The sequence below is a fragment of the Sinohyriopsis cumingii genome, chromosome 14, assembly GCF_028554795.1.
Source record: "Sinohyriopsis cumingii isolate HCF-2022 chromosome 14, ASM2855479v2, whole genome shotgun sequence".
Lineage (NCBI taxonomy): Eukaryota > Metazoa > Mollusca > Bivalvia > Unionida > Unionidae > Sinohyriopsis > Sinohyriopsis cumingii.
Genome location: NC_142974.1, coordinates 127944151 through 127969641, shown reverse-complemented (window position 1 = coordinate 127969641; position 25491 = coordinate 127944151). Strand labels below are relative to the sequence as shown.

The window sequence follows — 25491 nt, the reverse complement described above, 5'->3', positions numbered from 1 at the left end:
CCCAGCATGTGCTCGATGCATGTATTTAATAAACTTTCAAGTCTCACTTTCTCTCTCCATATATATATATATATATATATATATATATATATCTCCATGCATGCATGCACGTATGTATGTATGTATGCATGAATACACATGCATGTATGTATGTATGTATGTATGTGTGTGTATGTATGTATGTATGTAATGTCCAATTTATTATAGTATGTGTTTCAGTTTATTTGCTGCTTTTGTATATAATTAAAAATTAAAGCATTGTATTACACATCTTAAAGGATGATATGGATGAAGATTTGAATTGCTTCCGTTTGATGATTTTTTTTTAAATATCAGGGTCCCTATTGAAATCAATGACGAAATTTACTATGTTACAAAAGATCTTGCTATCAGAATAGAAAATGGTAAAACGAATCAATATATTTTGCTGTCCAACTTAAAATAAATTCCGTGAAATAAGTGTACTTGAAATTAAAAGAATTTAAACTTATTACTGAACAGAATATAAAGACGTGATATCATTTTTATTTCAGTCAGACTCCCCCACACCCAACTTATCATCCTCGAATAATATACTAGAACTTATTATGTAAGTAGCCTAATAATTTAGATTAATTAATTATCAATCAGTATAACCCATCCTGACCCACATATAAGAGTAAGTTATCCATACCTAACAATATACAGCTGCAGTGCCTTCCATTAAAGTCGAAGAGATAGTTGCCAAATTAGACTGTGGGTTTCACGTTTATCTTTTAAAGTTGCCAGGTGTAAAGTAAAAGTAGTCAGGTAAATCACCCACCTGAATTGGAAAGCTGCGCCAATTTAAAGTTGAATAAGACAGTTAAGGAAAACTTGCAGGTATGTGCGTCTGTCTGTCTCTCTCTATATATATATAGAGAGAGAGAGACAGAGACAGAGAGAGAGCACCAAACCTAAATAGTTAGTTCACCTTGCATGTGATCGCTCTGAGTTGCACTTCTATTGGTACTGCGTGCATGATTCATGTTTGTGGATTGGATATCCAGACTGCAATGTTACATTACTCCCCAAACTTCACCACACTTAGATGGATTTGTTAGAGCAATTAACAGATACATGTTCTGGCAACAAGTAAGAATTATAGGCTGCTAGAATTTACAGTCTGAAACTTTGCATATATTATGTTTTTTAAATACTTTGCAGACAGCAGCTTTGTTGCCAAAATCTTGAATGAGGTGATGCTATCACAGGGCCCTTGGACATGTCAGAAATCTTCAGCTACTAGTCTCAGATCTTCAGCTGCAAATCACATGTCATGTGATACTGATGTAGAGCTCTTAAACAACAGTTTGTCAAAATATAGATATCAAGATAGGTTTGCGAATAAAGTAAAATGTCAGCCTAATGGATTCAGTTACGACAAATAGTTGAATACTGTCATTTGGTGCAAGAAATGATATTTGAAGATGTAGTCAACATAAACACGGATATACTGGAAATTTTTTTATAAGTCTTCGCATATGCCATTCTCTTCGTGTCCTAATTTATGAAGCCCGATAATATGCACTAACATAGACGAATTTAATAACCATTTACAAAATTTGAACAATGCTCTTATTTTGGAGGAATTGTATTTTGGAGAAAGTTGCCCAGTACATGGTGTTTCTTTTGTGCCTGTTGTAAAAGCATTGAGAGTACCTGACTTGAGCTCCTCTTTCATTACAGATAGCAGTTTGAATTTCCGAAAAGCCGGCAAAAGCCTTGAATGCCTCTATTTATCATTCAACCGTCTTTCAGCAACAGCAACTATTTTGAAATGCCGACCACCCATTTGCCATTGTAATTTATTTGATGAAGTAATTTATATATAAACCATTTTAGCTGTTAATGAAGTTATTAATTCATCTCAAAATTGCATATCTTCGTTTTAAGCAGCTTTTCAGAATTCTAAATAGTTCACTAAATTCCAGAATAGCAGCCTTTAAAATATTTTGCACTGCTAACTAGTTCCTTCAGTCTGAACTGCTGAATAGCAAATCCTATAGTCTACGCTGCTCATCATATCAGTTCCTAAAGATTGTACTGCTGATAGCAGTCCTTACATTTAGCACTGCTGAAGGCAGTTTTAAATTCATTTTACTGCGACAAACAATTTCATCGTTATCATAATTTACAAAAATATTTATTAAACTAGCTATAGGAAATAATGAAAGTAACACTTTTGAACTTGTAAGAGCCATATGTGGACTTAAGTATCATTTGAGGTTCTAATAACGTCACTTAAATTGTTCAAGGCTAATTGAAAGCTTCCATTAAAATAGGCAATAACCCTAGAAATAATACCAGGGGTTCAGAAAATAGGAGATAAGTGGAATGTACAACCTGTGTCCTGTTAACATGTTTAAAGATAAACTTCTTCCACCTCCATTTTGTAGTAGATAGTGACGTTATATCAGGGGTAACTACTGCCAAGTCATTAAAAATATCAAACTGCATATTAACTGCAATCACTCCAACTAGAGATCGAGTTTATAGCCTTGGCAAACCTGTGGTTTTGCACTTTTGGGCGATGTATATATATTGCATTGTTTACAGATGATTTCTTCAGTTTATGCACAAAACAGTAAAAATAAAATAATGAAGAAAACATGATAACAAGAAATTCCTCTTCTATCTAAAATGATGAACAAAAATAAAAGGATGTTTAATGCACAGTAAATACAATCACATCTATTGAAGATATTTATCCTGCAATTAATGTTGCATATTCTGATGACAGTATGCACTTCAATTCAGCTGATGATATACAATGACATATTTGCTCACGTTAAATAGATCGAGGCCTAAGGCAGGAAATATTTTTTAAAAAAACAGGAAATTGCCAATGGCATTTTTATTATTTTTACAAAATGAGCTGATGAAGTGAATACATTATGTATAAACAAATAGCTAATAAGAAGTTGGTAAAAATATTCATGAGTTACAATATTTTTTATTTCTGCTGTCTATCACCTCGTTTCTACTGCTTATGCAGAAGTCTTTCTCCATAGGGATTTATTTATCTTCCTTACATCTTGACATGTCTATGTCTTCTGTATAATTAAATTCCTGAAGTAGGCCAATAACACTATCATATTTCATCAATCTGGCCATTATAATCACCCATGGTTTTTATTCTACAATTAGCATCATTCATTTTTAGGTATTCTAACTCATTTTATACCAATGCACATACAGTTTCTTCCAAATTAACAGTAGAATAGACAAAACCAAAAATTAAGCTTTACTTCAGCATCCAGAGCCTCAGATGATAAAACTCACCAAACAGATTTGCTTGAAAGTTTTTGTTCTCTAGATAAACTGAAATGCTTAATGAAGGGTTTATGAACAAACACTGAGATCACCATGAATTTTTTGTAGCTGATTATGATTTAATTGTTATGATATCAAAGATTTTGTAACTGTTTGTATGAAACTAATTGATGGTTTCTGGCCTTGTGCCACAAAAGTCTAACATATCAAATTTTTCAACAAACTTAATAAGATCAGACCTCTTTTCTCTAGAAGTTTTCTCACTTAAGCCAGATATATTCTATCCTTAACAAACCTAACACAGAAGTAGAACAGCTGTCCTAATGCACATTCCTTAGGCCTGGAGTCCTTTGTTTTCCACAAGAACAGCATCATTTCTAACCTCATCAAATACAAAAGTGAAACCATCTGTTATGAGCTTGTCATATTTATAAATAGATTTTGGTTGGGTCTATAGCTTTTTTTCAAATGTCAGGAAGAGGTTTGTATGAGTTTTTCTCACTCTGAATGGAAAATCTTCAGCTACACAAAATAATACTAATAATAATATTTGATTTCTCAAAAGTGGTTACATAGATTTCAACTATATACAGCATGTGCAACAGATGGTACTTAAAATGTTATATTGATCCTACTGCCATTAAAATCACATGTTATGTTGATATGTAACCAAGGGATCACTGATACCTGATCACAAGATAATCCAGTCAAGTCAAAACTGAAATCCTCTTCCTCTATCATAAATTTCAAAGATAATCTCCAAACCATCTTTTGATTCAGTTATATCCATATAAGCATGACATCAGTGACTTTTTAGCTCTGCCCAGTCATATTGATTTTGTACAGGTGCAAAATTATTGGTTGATAAGGTATGAACAGTAGTCTATAGCAAACAGTGATTTCTTACTGACAGCGCATGCTAGGAAATAAATTGTGCATGGGGCAAATCAAGGCTAATTAGGACTGATGCTCCTGCCCCAAAGACCCCCATTAAGAACTCAAAACCATGGGAATTTACATTCAAGTTTTATCTTGTACCAAAGTTGGCCAAATCAGAGACTTAAACAAATCATTTAATGCAGATTTATGTGAGATGGAGTGAACAGTCAAGTTAAACTCTTTAGGCCATTTGACCACCTGGAACCTATCTGTACGCATCTATTAAGAACCCTTCATACCATTATATAGCATTTATTCACTTTATATTGATCCTCAACCATCCACATTCCTTGGAAGGTTAACCCTCTAACATAAACATTTCCTGAAAGGTTCTTATACACATGCCCTAAGAAATACACACTGTAAAACCATTATGTACATGGTGAGTTTGGAACAAGGCCAACCTAAAGCTGATATTTAGTACAGACAGGCTGAATATCACATGTTGTGATGTCACAATAAAAACAGTACATGTCAGAACAAAAATCTGTACACAGTATTCTTTGCTATGATAGGCCTATATACTCTTAGTATCCTGTCACCATTATAAAAGGTCCATAGCGATCAGAAATTTTCATCTGGAAGTTTTCTTTATGTCTGACAAGACTTTGTTAAGCAATAACAGAATTAAATTTTAGAACAATGATTATATTTCATTTAATCTGAGTAAGACCATGCTGGCACACTCTTTTAATACATAGGAATGAAAAGTAACTGCAAGAATAAAAACCTAAACTATCCATTTCAAGTAAAACTAAAACTAAAAACAAACTTCACATTTGAATGTTTTACCTCCTGTAAGCATTCACATGCATACTAAATAAAAAGACTACACCTTTTTGTGTTTCATCATGTGCCGCTTTAGAGTGTCATGCTTCCTAAATGTTTGATCACAAACTTCACATTTGAATGGTTCATCTCCCGTATGTATCATCGTGTGCCTCTTTAAATTACTACTACTACGAAACCGTTTATTACAAACTTCACATTTGAATGGTTTTTCTCCACTATGTACCATAATGTGCCTCTTTAAGTTACTACTATCATTAAACATTTTTTGACAAACTTCACATTTGAATGATTTATCCCCAGTATGCACTCTCATGTGTTCCTTCAAAGAAAAAGGGTGCCTAAACATTGTATTGCAAACTTCACATTTGAATGGTTTTTCTCCAGTATGTATCGTCATGTGCCTCTTCATGTAATGGCTGTTTATAAAATCTTTATTACAAACTCCACATTTGAATGGGTTATCTCCAGTATGCATCATCGTGTGAATCCCCTGACCCGATATTCCTATGTTCCTCTTAATATCACTACTTTGCTTGACTTTCTTTCCAGCTTCTGTTAATATATATCAAAAGCTTTGCTTTTAGTAACAACACCGGACACTGCTAGCTACAAAGATTAAGATTTCTGCTCAAAATGGCAATCTCATGACACTTCGTACTTTCTCGGCTTTCATTATTTGATTTGACTATGCTCATGCTTCATAGGACAACTGTTCGTATTTTGTGACATCGGCGATTTTTCACAACATATTCGGCTGAAATAAACCACAGGGGTTCGTTACAAAGAAATTAGGAGTATCCATCCATAAATCGGGGGGGTGGGGGGGTGGGTGGGGGGCAATCTGTAACACTACAACACAAGAGAAGACATCAGTCGCACCCCTAAGTAGTTCCAACCCTGCTAGTTTATCCTATTTGCGTCTGCTAATTTCCAAATTCTGCCAGTCGTAACAAAGAATAGTTAATTTTCCAAACAGATCGACACACTTCGTTCAGTTTGTTACATATTGGACAAAATGCAATAATTGTTCGCCGATGTTGACGGTTGGACAACCTTTGGTCCCCAAAGTGTCGTTTGAATTCGGTTAGTCTTGGATTTCACCATTGACGGAAAGGTAAGATTTGAACAACCTCGAGTCCGCAGTAAATATCGTTAATGTACAATGTGATGCGTTTTAATATTGGCGGCAAAAACAAATATTGATTCTGGTAAATTTGTTGTTGATTGGTGGTTGTATTGTTGTATAGCGCATTGTTAAATCCTGAAACGTACTTGTTGATTGAAAATACATGTCAATACTTATTGTAATCACTTAAACAGTTATACATTTTGTGTTTGTATTCTTGTCCGTATATTAACTATAAAGAAAATGGATGAGCAGCAGTTCTAAGTCACAAGATCGCAGTAAATGGTCATAATTTACTTTTAACGACTGTCCTGAAACTGGAAAAACATTCACACTCAGCAGAATTATTGATAAACTGTTCATCGGTGGAAAAAGGATAGTTTTAATAGCATCAACTGGAAAAGCTGCAAAGGTATTAAGAGAGTATACATGTACTAAATTGAATGTGACCACAATTCATAATTTTTCAGGCATCAAAACCAGACGATTTCGCAATGATGAAATATTGAACCTATTGCTATATAATGATGGGTTTCTGAAGAAGAAAAAATGCGACATTTTAAAAGTGGACGTTATATTTAAGACAAGTACTGGCATTTGTCAACCGTGACCTTTCCTTAAGTTCCCATAGTAAACCTATGCAAACACCATGATATTAAAAATTCAAGAACTTAAATTTTTTTAGTGCTCATGATCAGACCTATATTTATCAGTATTGATGAAACCTGGATGTCAGTTTCTGCGTAGAGGAAAGGACATGATCCGCGGCATTTTCTGGACCTGCATGTGTTTGAAACATGTGCTTTAAATTCCGCATCAAAGAAGCATGTGCTAATTTTAGTAATTAGTGTTCCTAACTCAAGACCGTTAGAGGACTGAAATTCCATCAATATATCTAAGCAAATTTAGATAATTATTTAAAAGAAAATGTGTCGGCTGCAAAAGATAATTTTATTTGTGCACAAATAAAATTATCTTTTTCAGTCGACACATTTAATAAATTAAATTAATAGCCTATGACTTCAATAATAATGAAATATCCCGGATATAGTTTGCGCTTGCATAAAATTACATAAAATAACATATGTCGTTATGGCTTTCCAATTCTTGGTCAGTACAAATATTTTCCAGTATCAGCAACAAGCTGAAATACACTAGTTGAAACATAATAAAATTAAAAGTTTGATTTCCTGTACAAACAGGCATGTAAAGTTCCGCTAACATAACTTTTTTTCTGTTTTATTTGTTTGTCTTGTTTATGGTTTGTATCTGCCTTTGAAAAAGACCAATTAAAGAGTCGAAAGCGCTAGCTAGATACCATTTCCGCACTGTTCGTCAGTATATATATATATATATATATATATATATATATATATATATATATATATATATATGGAAAACCCAACACTACAACTAATGTCACCCTGAAATCATCTTTATTAAAGGTATTTCAGGATAATATATGACTTGTTCAGCTCTGAGAAAAAAATGTAGAGATTATACAGGAAAAATAAGTATTACCGGAGTCCGGGGGGGGGTGGGGGCTCTTTAGATATTATATGCTTCTCAGAGGTAAGGTTAAGATTTTAAATGTTTCCATACCCATTTAATTTTACACGGCCGATCTGGCGTTCGCATGGAATTAATTTACCACTCTATATATATAATCTAACACAGGACTAACTTCACCGTGAAATCATCTATATTTCCGTATAGTTCTTATAACATGGAGTTAATTTACCAACTCTAAGTATTGAATAGTGAACTTACAAAATATCAGAAATTATTTATTGCAATAAAGCTTTAATATTTTTATAAAACAAAAGCGTATAATGACCTTTTTTTTTAATAACAATGCAGTCATATGTTTTTTTTTTTTTTGTTTTTTTTTGTGACTGTTTATCTGTATCAGTCTAGAATATAGTGAGCATTTGCACGAGACGAACAGCGAATATTATCCACTGACACCAGAAATGATTCTCGGGCCTGGTATGTGTTTGTCCAGTTATCAGTTGATGAATCCGGACGCAAGGAAACCAGATACGAAACTGGAACCACGATGTAGAACCAAACACAATTATGTATTACACGCGCTAAACCTACAGCTGTATCTACGATTGGGAATGCGTGGAACCAAGAATTTTACGAGCACTGTTGGATGGCATTGTATATCCAGATGAATACGAATCTACAAAATGAGACCACATCGACTTTGGCAAAGGCTTTTTTTTCAAGATTATGAACAATGTTGTGTTTGGAACAACAATGGAGAATCTGCACAAACGAATACAATCGATCTTGTCCGTGATAGTGAATAAGATAAGCTTCGATGGCTCATCGCTGACCCTGCCTTTGAATCCAGAAATATCGTTGACTTGTTGCAACTGACAGTAAGAAATCAAAACTGACGCTGACAAAGTCAATCAATGTTGGATCATCCGTTTTCAACTTGTCGAACATGTTATTTGATGAGTTTTACTATGAAAGATCAAGCCGTTTTATCAGGATCGGGTCGAGATACTGTACATCGACACTGAGTCGCTGATAATATATTGTGCCACCGATGATGTGCATTCAGACACGGCACAACGAAGTTTGATCGATGAGTTTGATACCAGCTAGTATCCGAAAGAACATCCATTGTTTAGTAGCGCTAGAAAAATGGTTGTTGGTAATTAAGTTCAAGGACTAATGTTTGGGTATACTAATCGAAGAATATGGAACCCAAAGTGTATTTGACTGTGGTTGGACAAGGCAGGAACATGAAGAAAAAAGTTTTTAATGGATGATTGCGCAAAGAGATCTAAAACACGAGTTGATGAATCCAGACGCAAAAAAACCGTCACAGTGACAAAATCACAATGAATCATATACTAACCTGAAACACCTTTAAAAAAGATTATTTCACGTTGAAGTTAGTTATTGTGTTAGTTTATATATATATATATATATATATATATATATATATATATATATATATATATATATATATATATATATATATATACTTCGAGTGGCAAATTAAGTCCATGCTATGAGAACGTACGGAAACACATACTGAATATCTGTATCGAGGCATGCAAACATTTAAAAACTTCACCTTACCATACATGCTAACCCCTGGCGAGGAAAACGTATAATCCAAGTAGACAAAAAGAGTAATCCGAGCAGAAAAAGAGTAATCCACATATAACATGGTAAAAATTCAATGAGTATAATGATGCATTTATCCCTCTGGAATTTAACATTACTGCTTCAAGTTTTAGTATTGAACACTGTGAGCTTTAATGCGTAACAGACTCTCATACTGCATTTCAAAACACTTTATTCCAGCTGAGATCATGAATGTTTTGCACACCAGTAGTAGTGAATAGGGATAGTATAGCGTCAATGGGACTTATCATTAAAAAGACCCTTGGGAACATATAGCGTCAAGGGAAATTTAACATGGAGAAAAATCGTGGGAACATATAGCGTCAAGGGAAATTAACATGGAGAAAAATCGTGGGACTGTTGAGCGTCAAGGGGAATTTAAACAGGGTGGGACTGTATAGCGTCAAGGGAAATGGAACATGGGATTTTTTTTTTTTAAATTTTTTTTAAAAAGGGGTAGGCAATGGAAAGGCTATCTCTTTTCGAGAAATATGGCTGGCCCTGAAAAGGGCCTTTGGGTTTTTTCTTCTTCTTCTTCTTTTAACTTCTTAACTTCTTCCACCATCCTCTTATTTTGTCCATCATTCCTTTCTTCTTTTTCTTTTCTGTTTCCGGCAACCAGTCCGGGTGGCCCATGGCCCGGAACTTCTCTTGGATTTTCATCCAGTTTGTGTTCAGTTTTTCGAATTCATCCCTTTTTTTTTCTATTTTCTTCTTCTTTTCTTTCCTTGGACCACTTTTCTTTGATCTTCTTGACCTCTTCGGTCAGCACATTCCTCATTAGTTCTTCAGCTTTCTTAAGTTTTTCTAACCCCCACTTCGCGAAACACCAATCTGTCCATTCTACAATGTCTTCTAGAAAGCACCTTGCACTCGTCACATGATCTATCGCTTCTTTTAACTTACCCACTTTGACATACGGTGGGTTAATTAAACCTCTGATTCTCTTCTCCTCATCCTCTATCATTTCTTTTACAATATTTACGGATAAGTGGAGGCTGGTTACTTGTCTTGAGACGAAGTCTTTTGTCACTGCATACCTCCATTCCTGTTCAACCCTTTCTACTACACTCAATCCATCCACCATCCAATACCAACTTCCCATAAGATCGTTGTATAAAGCTGAAGCTGCTGGCATCTTCTTGTTTACTTATTCCGTAGAATGGGCTCCAATGACCAACACTGTTAGTTTTATAGTGAAAGCGCGTACGTGAAGGAAAACATCCCTGAAAACATAAAATTGATCTTACCTCGATCATGACCAAGCAACGCGCGGACGTGAAGGAAAACATCCCCTACTTTTCTCATTTCATATAATATAACCCTAACTATACTCTTCAGATACGCTAAGAAACCCATAATCTACTATTCACACAAACATACCTGAGCTCTTACAAACACAAACACACAAACACACAAACGCATACCCTCACACTATCTTAAAAAAGAGTTAGTGTTTATATACACACTACTCTACCTACACACATTGGCAAATTGATCGTTATTTCTTTTCTAGAGTATTGGGTAGCCCTGAAAAGGGCTGTTTTTTGAACTCCTGATGCACCTATCTAATGGTTGCACCGTCCTGGCCTGGCGCCACACACGCATCTTCTTCCCCAGTCTTCTTTCACATTTCTTCTGGGGAGCGCAGAGGGAGGATGATTCGCTTCAACACCCCAATCCTCTGTCTCGGGAATATTGAACGACATCCTCTCTTCTCTTTTCTTTTCCTCTTCTTCCCTCTCTCTTCTCTCCTCCTCTTCCTTCTTTACTCTTGCTTCTTCTACTATAGCCTCCGCTGATAGTTCGTTTACTATGCGCCTGGCATATTCCAGGTGCATCTGGAGTTCTAACAGTTTCACTATTCTGCTAGTCATTCTTCTGGCTGTGTTGATCAATCAACAAGGGTAGCTAGACTGCCCAGCGAGTTTCAATTTATAGTGAAAGCGCGGACGTGATGGAAAACATCCCCTAATAACATAAAATTGATCTTACCTAGATCGTGACCCAAAAAAAAAACAAAAAAACAGCAACGCGCGGACCTAAAAGAAACACTCACTCACTTTTTATGCTACCCATCACTATTTTAAAATTTTTTATAAATCACTCCAATAGACTATCCACATACGCAAAGCAATCCAATCTAACTCCAAATATACACCTCTAACAGCCAAAAAAACAAACATCATTTTAATCTACTATCCACACCAACCTCCTTGATCACTTACAAACACACAAACACACAATCCTATACACAAACACATACCCTCACATTTTTTTGAAAAAGAGTTAGTGTTTATTTTCACACTACTCTACCTACACACATTGGCAAATGGATCGTTATTTCTTTTCTAGAGTATTGGGTAGCCCTGAAAAGGGCTGTTTTTTTTGTTTGCTATGGCATTCTTTTTAGTTTCTAAGATACGACAATCGACAAAGCCTCTGTCAGCTTCAGGTTGCTGCTGCTGCTGCTGCTGTTGCTGCTGCTGTTGCTGCTGTCTCTGAAGTCTGTACTTCTCTGTCCATTCTTCTTTTTCCCTGTTCATTTCTTCTCTGAAGAGCTCTTCTATCAGGTCTTCAGTGATTTTTAACATTCTCACATTCTCTATTTCTTCTGGCTTTGGTATCAGACTGTGTCTGACCCTATGCAAATTCACGTAGGCTTCGTTGAGTTTAGCTAGTTTGGAGCACATCTTCTTAAGAGGATGAGTCGACAATGGATGGTTAGACTGGGAACAAACCGGTTCTTAAAGTCAAAGCGCGGACGTGAAGGAAAACATCCCCACACGGTTTTCGAGTCGCAACGTTTAGTGAGTGTCATGAGAGGGATAGTAAGAAATGAAAGAGCATCAATCCAACATTCTTATAGCTAAACAAAAGACAAAAGCATTTTTTTCAAAACACAACATTTTTTATTCAAAAATCACTTAACACTAAACAACAACTCTAACATTTTTAACAATAATCCAACAATATAACATCAAACAATTTTTTCAAATCACAAACATTTTTATCTCAATGGACAATCTACTTTAAACAGGGCTGACAACGTTGTGAATGAAATTGTGATTTCCACTGTTGGAAATCATTAGGCCATTGATGGACACTACGTTTCCTAGCTTGAGACAAAAGATAAGCATACTGGTCACAAAACCATCGATCTACTTTCACATCGTTTCTAGCAGAAGAACGAGGATCGAAATGAGTCACTAAATGTTCTGAGGAATAGCCCAGGCTGCGATGATGCAGAAAATACACACAGTACTGTCCACACACCAAGGAATCTGTGCCTTGTAATTTCACATTATTGAATCGGGTGGTTTGAGCATTTCTTCTCATAAAGTCGATGATATCGTCTTCCAAAGGGGGCAATCCGTACGAATCGAAATATTCCACACATCCTTCTTGAGGAAAGTAAACGGCTACCCAGTGGGTTCCTGGGAGATGACTGTCGTCCGTGTTGATCACGTAAGCTTGATGGTCTTTAGGTTTGCGATGAGGGAGTTCATCTTTAGCACAGACGACAGGATTCCAAGAAGCCGTATACGAACTGTGGTTCAAAAGGTAATAAAGTTCCCAGGTATCCATTTGTGTTGTTTTCTTCTTCACAGGTAATAATAAGTCGTCAATTCGATCCTGACTTTTTGCTTGAAAATGTCTGACGAATAAACGGTTATTCGTTCTGTTTCCTCACTCTGATTTAGGAGAGCTTCGATACGATGGATCTCTTGAGTGGTTAATGGTGGACAAGAATGTTCACGCAAGTCTTTATACCACTGGTGCAACACGTCTTTGTTCGAGATGAGACTCCAAGCTTCGTCCAGATACTCGTCCAATTTTTCTTCTTGACTCAACATCAGGCATTTATCGTGTTGAATTTGACTGGGATGATCGTTTTGACATCCATAACAATTTTTCTTGATCAATTCCGTCATTTTGTCGACCAAGTGTTTGGCAAAACAGGAGACTAAATGGGCTTCTTGTTCTGGCCATCTCGACTTCATCATGATCACTTCTTATTTTTCCACACATTCCATCTCCAAAGTTTCTCCACTAGGTAAAGAGGGAGAACAGTCTTCCATGGCTTTCTAGTAATCTAGAATGACTTCTCTCAAACTATTGATTTCTATGGTATTATCAAATTCGGCATACAGGATGACGTTCACCGTTACATCAGGGTCTCGGTTTGCAAACTGAAGTTCCACACGAATTTGACCAGATTTTATAGGGTGGAAATGTCCCTCGTCGCTGCCTTGGTCTGGAGTGAAATCGAAAGCCCACAAAGCATAACCTCCTGCGTAATCCTCGTACGTAATGCCGTGACTGGTGTTGGTTCCTAACTGGCCGGTGGCTTCGTACAGGGACAAGTACGATCTCAAGTAATTCTTCTTCTCAAAGTCAGGTTCGAAAGGTCGGGTACACAAGGTCTTGCCATCGCGACTGACTTCGATCTTGGACACACCAAAGTGTTGAAAGTAGAAAGGATTTTTTTCGACAGCTCCGTTGAAGGCTGTATTCTCGACGATACCAACGATTAAACGTTTGGGTAGCTGTCCTTGGAACAGATGATCTTCGATCATGGATCGCTGTCCCTTGGGAATGGTGAACGTTTTCACTTCCACGCGTCGTATGGGATACTTGGCGGTCGTTCTGCTCAACGTCTGACTGATGTCGTTACCCACTTTAGGTAACACTTCCACACGGCGTACGTAGAGCCTGGCTTCCTCGATGACAGTTTTGCAAACAGTAGTACCTATCAAATGGAAAGCGGCACTGCTACGATTCAGTCTCAGGCGAACATTCACCCCGTTCAGCAAATATTTCTCTTGCAACCACATGTCCAGATGTAAACGATCCATCAGTTCTAAACTTTGTCCGTTTTTGATTTTGTCTCTTCGTTCTACAAATCCGTCATTGTTTGGTGTTTTGCTTGCATCAGTTTCGAATCTTTCAAACTGGCCTGCTTCGTCAGCTTCCCATAGCACACAGGCATTGAGATGAGTGTTCTTGGCATCTATTCCGTACGTCAAGAGATTTTCCAGGTACGCTCGATATGGGTAAGTATCCATGCTGCTGCTGACCAGTTTGTTGTTCAAGTACAAGTCCACTCCGCTAAACAAGGAATGCATGAAATTGTTGACGGGAGCTATTACCTCATCGCCATCTAGGGTCGAATTGTCCTCATCGACAACTTTGACTTTCAAGTACAAGTAACTGCTATTCAGATCGATGTAATCTTCGGGCTGTCCTTTGATTTCAAACTCGATGGGAGCTGAGGCTGTCAATGAGGAGACGGGGTGAAATTCCACCCACTGGGATTCTTGCATCGTCATCATGGTGGGGGGCATGGCAAACAGATCCAGTTCCGTCTTGGAACAGGCGCAAGACTCTCGGTGCATCATTTTTTCTATGTTTCAATAATCGAAAACGTCTAAGTCTCGAACGGTTCTTCTTTTCTTGGCCTTTCTCGCTTGAAGTCTGGTGAAAGGGTGTTTTCTGCGTCGTCTCTTTCTGCCTTGTCCTTGCTGAATGCCTGACTCGGTAGCGTGCAGGGCATTTATAGGTGTGTCTCGTCGGCCTAAAATGTCTTTACCCGTTTGCAGCAAGACATTTATGCCTGCCCTCATGAAGGCTTCTTTAGGGTTTTGTTTGTCGATGATGACATTTTGGAGAAATTCTTTGCCTTGCGTCAGTGCCGCATCTTTCAAAGCGTGCAATCCGCGTGTCACCATCGGTTTCAACACCGGGGCCACCGAACGAAAGGCCGATTTTAACATGTCTCCTAAACCGTGTCCTCGCTGTCGAGCAACCCCTCGGTACACTGGATACATGACTTACTTACGAGTCGTGAGAGAACCGTTTTCGAAAATGGAGTTTCACCGTGACTTTTCCTTTGGTGAATGGAATATTTTGTCCCAAATCTCCTTTTATAGTAATGTTGACTGTGTCCAAATACGACTTGCTGACAGGCAAATAGTGAGGATGGACAAATTCACGGTGGACGTGGTAAGTGTTTCCACCTTCCTCGTCAGCGTTTGCGGCAGAATCCACTTTGAAAGGAATGACACGCAGTAACGGTACGGAGGTGTGTCCCACCACGTTGTACTCCACCACATCGGAGTACACGAACATCAAATTCAGTCCTTGGTTCAGTTCTACCGGGGTACGAAAATACTTGGCAAAAGAATCGTTGTCAGAAATGACTGGTAATTCACCTTTTTCTTTTTCTACTTTCTTCCTCAGCTCCATGTCACCGCCCAACATGTCAAACAATTCAGGACAAAATAAGAAAGACATGATTTTGGGCCCCTCAGGAAATTTCATCAGGAAGCGACGAGCTGTTTTGTGGTACTCCAGGGTGACACTTTTTTTGACACTTTCCAAAGCTTTCAGAAACACACCATTAAACCTGGTGGCTATGGTGCTGACCAAATGTTGACCACTAAAATAATAGCCTGGGGGAATGAACAAGTGATAGGTGGTCCACTTTAGATTTGGTGTACGGGTTTTCTTGTCATATTTGCTATGGGCATCCATCCACTGTTGCATTTGCTCGTCATGAACTTCCACATCAAATTTATTTTCATTGGGAAGGACATTGAGGACTTGGGTCGGGTGAATCATTTCTACTAAAGCCACTTCCCAATGGGCTTCGTGATCTAAGGGGATGGCTTGAGGTAATTTGGCCGTGTAACAGCACAACGTGTTGTGGGGAAACACCTCCATGGAACTGTCACTGGGTAAGGTTAAGTAAAATTGGTTTTGGTGACTCATAATTCCAGAGTTCTGTGGCTGTCCGAGGGGATATTACTGGACGTCAGAGGCGTGTCTCCGCCCAAAATGGGGTTCTGGTTGTGGTTGGACTGGTGACTGGCACTGGCACTGGACACAACGTTCCCGTTCGAGGAGAATTTCAGGGAGGGATTGGGAAGCAGGTAACCGATACAACTGCTCAATAAAATGGTCCACAATTGTTTGTCTCCTTGTTGCAAACTCAAATTGGCGATGGCTGCCCCGATGACACAATACACCACGAAGATTTGGCAGAAAAAGACGATTTGCGTTTTAGGCACACGTTCTCCACACCACACCCACAAGGATTGTTTTTGTAAATCTTGCACAGAAGAACTAGGGGAAGAAGGAGTGGTCGACGTAGCTGCGTCTGCTGAGTGAAAGGGCATGATAGTCACTTCTTCTTTTTATAGTCGATGACTTGCGAAGCGTCGATCCAAGAATCGAAACTGGGTGGATATCCTTTCCAACGTACTTTGACTTCTTTGACACGTCGTTTGCCCACTTTACGGGTTCTCCGTTCGAGAATGCTTTCGATGTCGTACACGTCGTCTTCTTTTTTGGTGACACGTTGTAATTCGGGTAAATAAAACGTTCCTTTGAGCACTTCTCCGTTCATGTCTTCCAATTTATAGACGGTAGGATGACGGCCATGCACTCGTCCAGTGACGCGAAACAATTCGGTCGTCCAGTTAGGTAAGTAACCTTTGTCGAAAGTGCGTTTGGTTTTGCCAATGCGCACCCAATCTCCTACGGTCAACTCTCCACTTTTCTCGGGGACAGCCCTCGTCGGGGACGTACCAAACAGACGCTCAAACACCAGCACTTCGTTGTCGGGAGTCACGTCTTGCGGGGCACGTCCGATGCTTCGATGGTAAGATTGGTTGTACGCTTGTACCAGGTGCGGTAAGATGTCGATGTACTTCAGAGTGTGGTGATGCGTAAAATATTTCCACATGCGTTCTTTCAAAGTACGTTGAAAACGTTCCACGATGCTATCTTTGGTTTCGGGATTCTCGGTGGTAAAAAAATGAATGTCACGTTTCTTTAAGTCTTTTTGGAAAGCTTGGTTCAGAAATTCGGTGCCTTTGTCCGTTTGCCATCGAAGAGGGTGACGACCGCTTTGTTTCAACACCCGTTGCAGGGCTCGCACTAACTCGCTGCTCGATTTGGAAGTCAAGGGCACGACCCAGGCAAATTTGGAAAAGACGTCGATGACACAAAACAAATATTTGTAGCCACGATTGTAGCTGGCCAAATGAGAGACATCGGCTAAATCGGCTTGCCATTGATGATCGATGCCTTCCACTCGGGTGCGACTTCTGGCAAACTTGCGTCGAATGGGTTTGTGTAAAGTGTAGGTAGCTTGTTCTTGTAACCATCGTTGCACTTGAGGTAAACGGAGACTTTTCAGTCGAGTTTTGGCAGCACGATACAATTTTTGAACTCCTGCGTAACCTGCAGGATGCGAGGGATCGTAGTAAATGCTGGCTAAGACTTTTTCCATTTTTTATTTTGTGTTGGCGTGTTAATAAGTCACCCACTCTTCGGTGATGCTACTTTGGGTGGGACGAAAGGGTGGTTTGGAAACGGATTTACGTGTCCGATGGGCTACGGGAGTAGAAGTCGAAGGTAGTGGTGGTGGAGGTGGAGGTGGCAATGGAATGGCTTTGGTTTTCTTTTCTTTTTTCGCTTCTGGTTTCCCTTCTTTCTTTTTCAGTTCTGTCGAAGGAGGCGTGGACATCATCTTTTTAACCCAAGCTTTCATTTCTTCTCGTTGGGGTGTGGGGGACGGGGTCAACAAGGATGCTGCAATCTTACTCGAAATGGGAGCTGCTGACGGTGTTTGAAACACTTCGCGCATATCTTCTTCCTCAGGTCTTTGTGGGGTAGCATCTCTGGTGACCCTTGGGGATGGTAGTGGTGGTAATGATGATGATGGTGCTGGACTTTTCATCAAGGTCTTAAAATCTTTTAGAGTGGGTAAAGCTGTTTCGTCTAAAGCTTTCTGGTGAAAGAGTTGCAGTCGTTGCAAGAGTTGACCGTACTTTTGCGATTTTTCTGTTTCGGACAAATCTTGGCGATCCATCAAGGACTGCAATTCGTGTTGTAACTGGGACATCTCGCTCAAATTGGGATTGGGAGGTAAATGCGGGGTGCGTTGTTCTTGCCACCGATGGTATTCCATCCATCGTTTGTAAGGCACTAAAGCTAGTTTTCGTCCTTCCATGGGGTTGTCAGGGGTCGATTCTGAGATCTTGGGACTTTCGAAGGCCTTTTTATCTTGCTCCCATCAGTCCTCCCAACATGGTTCCCAAGACTCCTTTCAGTATGGGGCCTAACAAGAGAGGCAAAATGCCTCCACGTTGAACCAACATCTTCTTTTTTTGACGAATGGGAATTTTCTTTTGAACCATTTGGCGAAGAACGTGACGATGTTTGCCTAAGCATTGTTTCTGGTGTTTGGACAAAGGGATCGTGCCTTTCAAAACGTTCAAACAACATTCGCACACGGTATCGATGACCTCTTTGGAGGGCGTTTGAATGAGTTTTTTTCGTAGGGGTGGAGAAGCTTTGGACAGGACAGATAACAGGTCCCCATGTTTGGCTAAACGTGGTGGCAGTCCTTTCCTTTTCTTTCCTTGGGGTTTTCTGGAGGGTGACATCTTTGAGTCTTTAGGAGCACCAAAAGAACACTGATACCCTACTTGGTCACAGGCCTTTTTTATACTGGAACGCGTCGCCACTGATTGTCTTTACGGCGTATCAACTTCATGACAGGCATGACACGTCGTGCAGGGGTACGTAACGGACTAAATCGAGTCAGTTCTTGCTTGGACAAATCCAGTAAACTTTGTAACATGCCCGATCTTTCATGGACTTTGATTTTGGGAGAAGGTAATTTGTGAGCAGCAGCCACTGCCGCTAAATTGGAAGGTCCTGCCACTGGGGAAGTTCTTTTGGGGGTCATCAACGGAGATGTTCTTGGTGTGATTAACGTCTCCAAGTACTCTTCAGTTCCTGGTGACATCAACGGAGAAGTGGATAAACGTGAGGCTGTCGGAGACACAGTCACCGCTGTGGCAGGTCGTGGTTTGCGAGTGTAAGGCTGCGTCCTGGCCGCAGTGCCTCTCTTGCGTCTAGTTTTCTTCTGTGGACTTTTCTTTTTCTGAGGACTTTTTCTCTGTTTCTTTTTCTGGGGGCTTCTTTTCTTTTTTCGGGGTGGTGTCTGGTAAGAGGAGGGTCCCGCCACTGGAGAAGTTCTTCTCTTTGGGGACCTGGTCTTTTTCTTCTTGGGGCTTCGTTGAACTTTTGTCTTAGGGATAACTTTGGGGGCATTAGGATCCCATCTTAAGAGTGAGCGAATGATGACTCCTCCTAGAGTACCGCTCCCTCCAGGTTTCAAAATGATTTGTTTTTTGGTTTGAGTGTCGATCCGGGGATCGGCCAGTTGGACCAAAGCGACTTTGTTTCGATCGAAAAAGCGTTTGGTTTGATGAGGAATCTGAATGATTCCTTGGAGTAATTGACGTGCCGTCACCGTAAACCATCGTAAGACTTCTTTGAGACTAGCTTCTAAGACACGAGCTCGTGTTTGTGGATCTTTTTCTCGACTGATGCCATACAAGGCACGAATCAATTTGACGGGAAGATGCGACTGAAGGGACGTCATGTTCGCACTGAGTGTGAGACAGACGAAAAAGGGTCTGAGGTTTTTATAGATTTTTTGATGGGGAGTGAAATGAAGTCGAGGACGGAGACGAGTACAGGACAGGCCCTCCGTCTTGGCACCAGTGGTGAAACAAGTGGGTACGAAATCGCAAATCCTCGGGAGTGGTAGGTTTCAAATCGACGAGTAAATAGGCGTGTGGCGTTTGAGTGGCATCGTCGTACGCCTGAGTCAGCCAAGGCGTTCCTAACTGTTTGGCTAAGACTTGCACTTGCGATTTATCTCGAGGGCTTTTAAACAAGACCACGTAATGTGCATTGAGACTGATGGTGCGATGGGCTTTACTTTGTTGAAACAAATTTTGGGTGATGTAAACGACACTGGCATTACGGTGATGCCCTTTGCGCGTGAACCACAATTTAATTTCTTCTTCGTCTTCTCCTAACATGTCGTCGAAAATGACCAAATGGGTTTGACGGGAGTCAGAGACGATGCCGTCGTCTTCTTTAGGAATGCCTTCCACAAACACGATGGAATCGCCTTGACTTTCTCGCAAAAGGCTGTACGCCGATTGCCACTCTTTGTAACACCACACGATCCGTTGAGGTGGCCGATCGATCAAATGATGTTTATGTTCGATCAAACGTTTGACGAATTCGGTTTTGCCTGAACCGCTAGGTCCAGCAATGAGCCTGTTAAAGGGATGGCGAAGATACAAAGCCTCCCAACTGGCACGATCTAAGTGTTCGTCGATGACTTTGACAGTAGAGGAAGAGGGAGCAGAGACAGCAGAGGTAGCCATGGTGTGAGAAATGTCACTTGTGACACGAAAAACAAACAAGACAAGAGTTTATATACTTTTTTCAGAACACGTTTATTGAATGTTTCAAATATGAACACGAAAGACAAAAATACATACAACCCAAATAGTGATGTACAGGAATATAAAACACTGCAAAGCGATCAAAGTGGAATATAAACAAGTGTCTGTACAACATGTTTTGGGTAACCAAGATGTCCTAGGGACAGTGTGTAATGTTCTTACAGTCTATACATGAGGTATTGTCACACAAGTGTCCTCCCGGAATGACCTTTCAGGAATGTCCATGACAGTCCTGTCCTGAAGCGAGTGGTTGTTCTCGGTGACGGGTTCTTCTGGCACCGTCACTAACACAGGTTGAAAAGTAACTTTTTTCCTTGAACAACTCTTGTGCATACTGGGCCACTTCTTGGGTCCAAGCCTCAAAACCCCCCTTTTTCCAGTCACGAACATCTGTCCAATGAGGGTGTAAGTCACAAGCTACACACACATCGTCATACACGTCTTGGGTAGCTAAAAGTTGACGAATCTTTTTTTCCTGTTGAGGTCGAGAAGTATCCAGATGAAACCGCAAGGCTTTGAGCAAAAGGAGTTTTTCGTGACCATTTAAGGCCATGGAGGTGGTAAGTACTGATCGTAAAGAGTCCACAAAGAATCGGCTGGTAAACGAAATCCCAGAAAACAAGTCACTAAGACACACACCACTTGTCGTCCCAAATTGAATGGATAAAGTTCTTGTAATAATCGATGGTAATGATCCACGGTTTGAATATGGTCATTGAGTTCCTTCCACGGAATCTGTTGGATGACATACGACATAAGTCGTGGCATAGCTGCCTGTTTTTATAGTCTCTTTGTTTCGAAAAGAATACACGTACTTTCTAGCCAGTGATGTTCGTTTTCCAGTGGGGAATGTAAATCTTGCATATTGTAACCGAAACGTCAGAGTTCGATTAGAAGTTTCCTCTTCCGCTAAGTAGATTCCACGGAAAATATGTTGGTAATCCTTTACCTCGTCTTCCTCAATGGGTTGCTCTAGGTGAATCTCGAAGTAACCAAAATGATCAACACGTGAATCATCGGGGGCCTGGAAGTATTGAACAAGGTCTGACCATTGAAACAATTTCTGACGAATCAGTTCTCTTATACCCTTCATGTACCAGTGGTTCAAACACCGGTGACGTAACGGATGCAATTGTTCTTTACGTTTCACTTGTATTTTGACCAGCTCTCGGTAAATGCGTTCTCTCAACTCCACAGGCAAAGCACGAATGTTCTCTAGCAAAGTATCCATGAATAGGTCATACTAAATCCTCTTTGGTCTGACACAAGAAATGTACTCTTTGCACAAACATGGTTTTACTTCAGTGTCGAATTTAAATCGTTGAGTCACTAATCTACACATTACAATTCGTTCAGAAGTTTCCTCTTTCACTAAGTTGACATTGTGTTGAAGATGTTGGTAATTCGTTAACTCTTCCTCTGGAATTCGATGCAGTAAGTTTACAGTGATGTAGCAGATAGAATCGTCCATACCAAACCAATCCTTTTTAAAACTAGAGGATCGCTCATCAATGTCCGTCCGATGGAACACTTTCAATTGAATCAGTCCTTGTATAGCCTTCAGGTACCAGTGGTTCAAACACCGGTGACGTAACGGATGCAATTGTTCTTTACGTTTCACTTGTATTTTGACCAGCTCTCGGTAAATGCGTTCTCTCAACTCCACAGGCAAAGCACGAATGTTCTCTTGTAAAGTATTCATGAACAGATTATTATGGTAAGAAGTTACTTCAATGTCTCGGTCCCACTAAAGGTAAGTAATGACAATTCGGTGACCATCGAGCATGTTCAACGTAGGCCGAATCTTGCGGTTCCCAGTGGTGAAGTGACACACCGCAACTGAAGCACTTGACTTTATCTCCTTCGCCCAAGTAGAAAAATCCGGCTCTGGCTAATTCTTCGGGGGTCGGTCCTCCCAGATACTTAGGCCATTTTCCTTTGAACGATTGAAGACGATTTTCAAAGTCGCAGTATTCCGACAAACGCACAGGGAACGAATATTCGTCTTTCACAGGTTCGTTTCGATGAGGATTGAGTGACATGGGCAGGAGTTTGCTCAGGGCTGGATGACATCCGTAAGGGGGTAGACGTGAAGGTGAACATTCCCCTTTAAAACGAAACCCAGTAAAATGTCCAAGAGGACGAGCGGAATCACTTTCGCATCCCACAGGTTTGACACGCACAGCATCGCTTTCCATGATAGGGGTAGGGACACTAAAGTTCCCATGATGCTTTACGGCATCGCTCAGGTCACAACGTACAGCATCGTACACATCGCAAGGCTCACAATCGCACTCGTCTGCAAACTCCGTTACGCAATTACAATGGTAACCACATGGACAATCGCAGTTTCCTTCCGGACATTTTCCGTCGCAATGCCTGGGTCTTATCCATCCAGTATTAGTCACACTAGAGGAAGATACAACTTTTTTACAATCCCCAAACTGGAACGATGTCTCTTTCAAAGTATTCATCTTGTTCGCTCGGTCTTGGTAGTCCCAATGAACTATCGATCTTGCCTAGGGTTCCTTTTTATATACAGACCAATACCGACGTGACCGTACGGTAAGGTAAAGTGATTGGGAAGTCGCACTCGCTTCTGGTATACAATTTGATAGACTTTTTCCAAGGGTCGACTGACGATGTGGTGAGTGGGTAAACGTACAATCTTGTTCGGTTGGTGAGTGGTCACTTTAAAGTTTCCATCCTCTCCCGATTGCAAGGCTTCTTTCAATACCCCAAAGTTGACCACACGACTGGTACGATAATTCAGAGTCAGTCCTTTCACTTTGCACGTCGTGTGCACTTCTCCTTGTTTGTCCCGGTATTCGTAGCCGTAATTTTTGGGACCACCACTGACGAAACTTAGAATCTTGTCGTCGGGATGCTCGTCTGTCCAGGCTCCTAAACGGTCTCCTTCGATGTTAGGGTGATGTTGAATCGGGTGATGGATGTAAATGCAACTGTCCGTGTCAAAGTACAGGACGCGTTCTTCTAACAGTTCTAAAGCTTCGTACAATTTTAAGCGAGCATGGGCTGTCACGTAAGCCGCAATGATGACATTTCCAAAAGGGTCGTCTTGTACAAAGTCCAGATCTTCTTCGTAATTGACCAAGATCAAATTCTCTCGAACGACGTCCACGTGTTTCATGTATTTGGTTTTGTCGTGAATCATCTGGAAGTAGCGGGAAGGTTCTGTCAAATATTCCGTCTTGGGTAAACACGGTCGTTGTGCCATTTTACCCCACAAGCAATTTAACATCACTTTGGTAAACGATCGCCTGCCTTCGTTTTTTTCGATGTGGTCTAAAGTGATGCCTTCTTGTTCGTAGTATTTCTCTTTGAATTTTATTTGGTCTTCGGGAGTGTGACACCAGGACGGATAGCCGCTGGCTTCTTGCTTCAGTTTCAAAAAGGCATCCACGTAGTCTGCGAAAATGCCTTTCTGAGTAGGGTCACCCTTGTGGTATTGTTGTGTCTTGGGAAAGTGGCAAATTTCGTACACTTCTAACAGTTGGTATCCCATGTCCAGAGCTTTGAACAATTCTACGCTGACCCAGGTTCCCGTCAAGGCACGTTCTTCCTGGCTGTGCTGACAAGGTTGGTCTTGGTTGCACGTTTCGGCACAAGTACGGCAGAAGGGAAACATCAGTTTGCCTTGACAATGGTGAGGTAAGACGGGATGGTATAGGTTCGTGGGAGGCAAAACTTTACACTTGATCAAGCCTTCGTATTGTCGAATGTTTTTCAGGTCGATGTGTTCCGTTAACAATTGCGGGTGCCCTACAGGAAAGCGACAATATTTGCACACGTAGGGATACAGCGAACACACGTCCAAGTATTTGATTTCTTCTCCTTTCTCTTCGTCGGCTTGGTACAGCAAACAGGTGGCATTGGTCCTTCCTCCGTACAAACTATCCCTCGGGTTCAGCGGGTCCATGAACTGGTAACTTTCCACGAGGTGTTTAAACTCGGGATCGGTTTTCATACGGTGATCGTACTCGTGTTCCCACATTTCCACCACTTGGTATCCTTCCTGTTCCAACTTTAGGCGCCGCTGACAAGTGTCCTGGTACAAGTCTTCCATGGTTCGTTGTAAAAACTGATTTTTAGTACTACGATCAGGATAACAGACGGGACATCCGTGAAATAAGCAACCGTTAAACTCGTACACGATCTTGGGGTTTTCTAAGTCCCAGCCATCGACCGAATACGTTCCGATGGTCTTTTCGCCCCCTCCGTTGCGGGCATGTTGAATCCACTTGTCTTCCTTGTCGCACAGGTAATGTAACCAACGTAAGGCTTTGACCGAGTATTGACGTTTGACAAAGTGGGTCGTTTGAGGACTGATGACATCCACGGTGTTTTCAGGCATGAATCGTTGTCGATACACTAAGGAACACGCTTTGGCAATGGTGCAAGCTTCTTTCAAAGGATCGACCCCTCCGTGTTCCATGAACAGTTCTCGAAATTTTCCACAGCAACGCCGTAAAATGTCCACGTCGGAACGACAATACTTTAGCATTTCTTCCTGAAAGTCGAAAGGGTCCGAGGCGTGAGCCTGGTACCAAGCGTAGAAAGCTTCTCGTTGTTCGGTACGCATGTTGTCGGGGTCGTAATAGTGAGCCTCAGGAAAATGGGGTAGAACGGCATGTTGATTGGCTTCCGTATTGAAAAAGTGTGGAAAGTGCCCTTTAGCCATTTCTGTCATTCCAAACGTTTTAGGCATTCGACTCAAAGGCATGGCCAAATAGCTCATCGAATCTTTAAACTGCACTTGTCCCACTTGCATGAAAATGATTCTGGCTCCGTTCAAAGTCACTTTAGGACGCTCGGTGCCTT

The 25491-nt window shown here is 40.5% G+C and overlaps 1 protein-coding gene across 1 annotated transcript in view; it reads right to left on the bottom strand.

The window, feature by feature from the left end:
- Window positions 1-207: 207 nt before the first annotated feature.
- Window positions 208-25491, bottom strand: part of LOC149784818 (uncharacterized) — a 50648-nt gene continuing 25364 nt past the window's right edge. Inside the window, exon 2 of the mRNA XM_089933059.1 lies at window positions 208-5584. Within this exon, the coding sequence (XP_089789185.1) occupies window positions 5063-5584 (522 nt within the window). The 3' untranslated portion in view covers window positions 208-5062. The remainder of the gene's footprint in view (window positions 5585-25491) is intronic.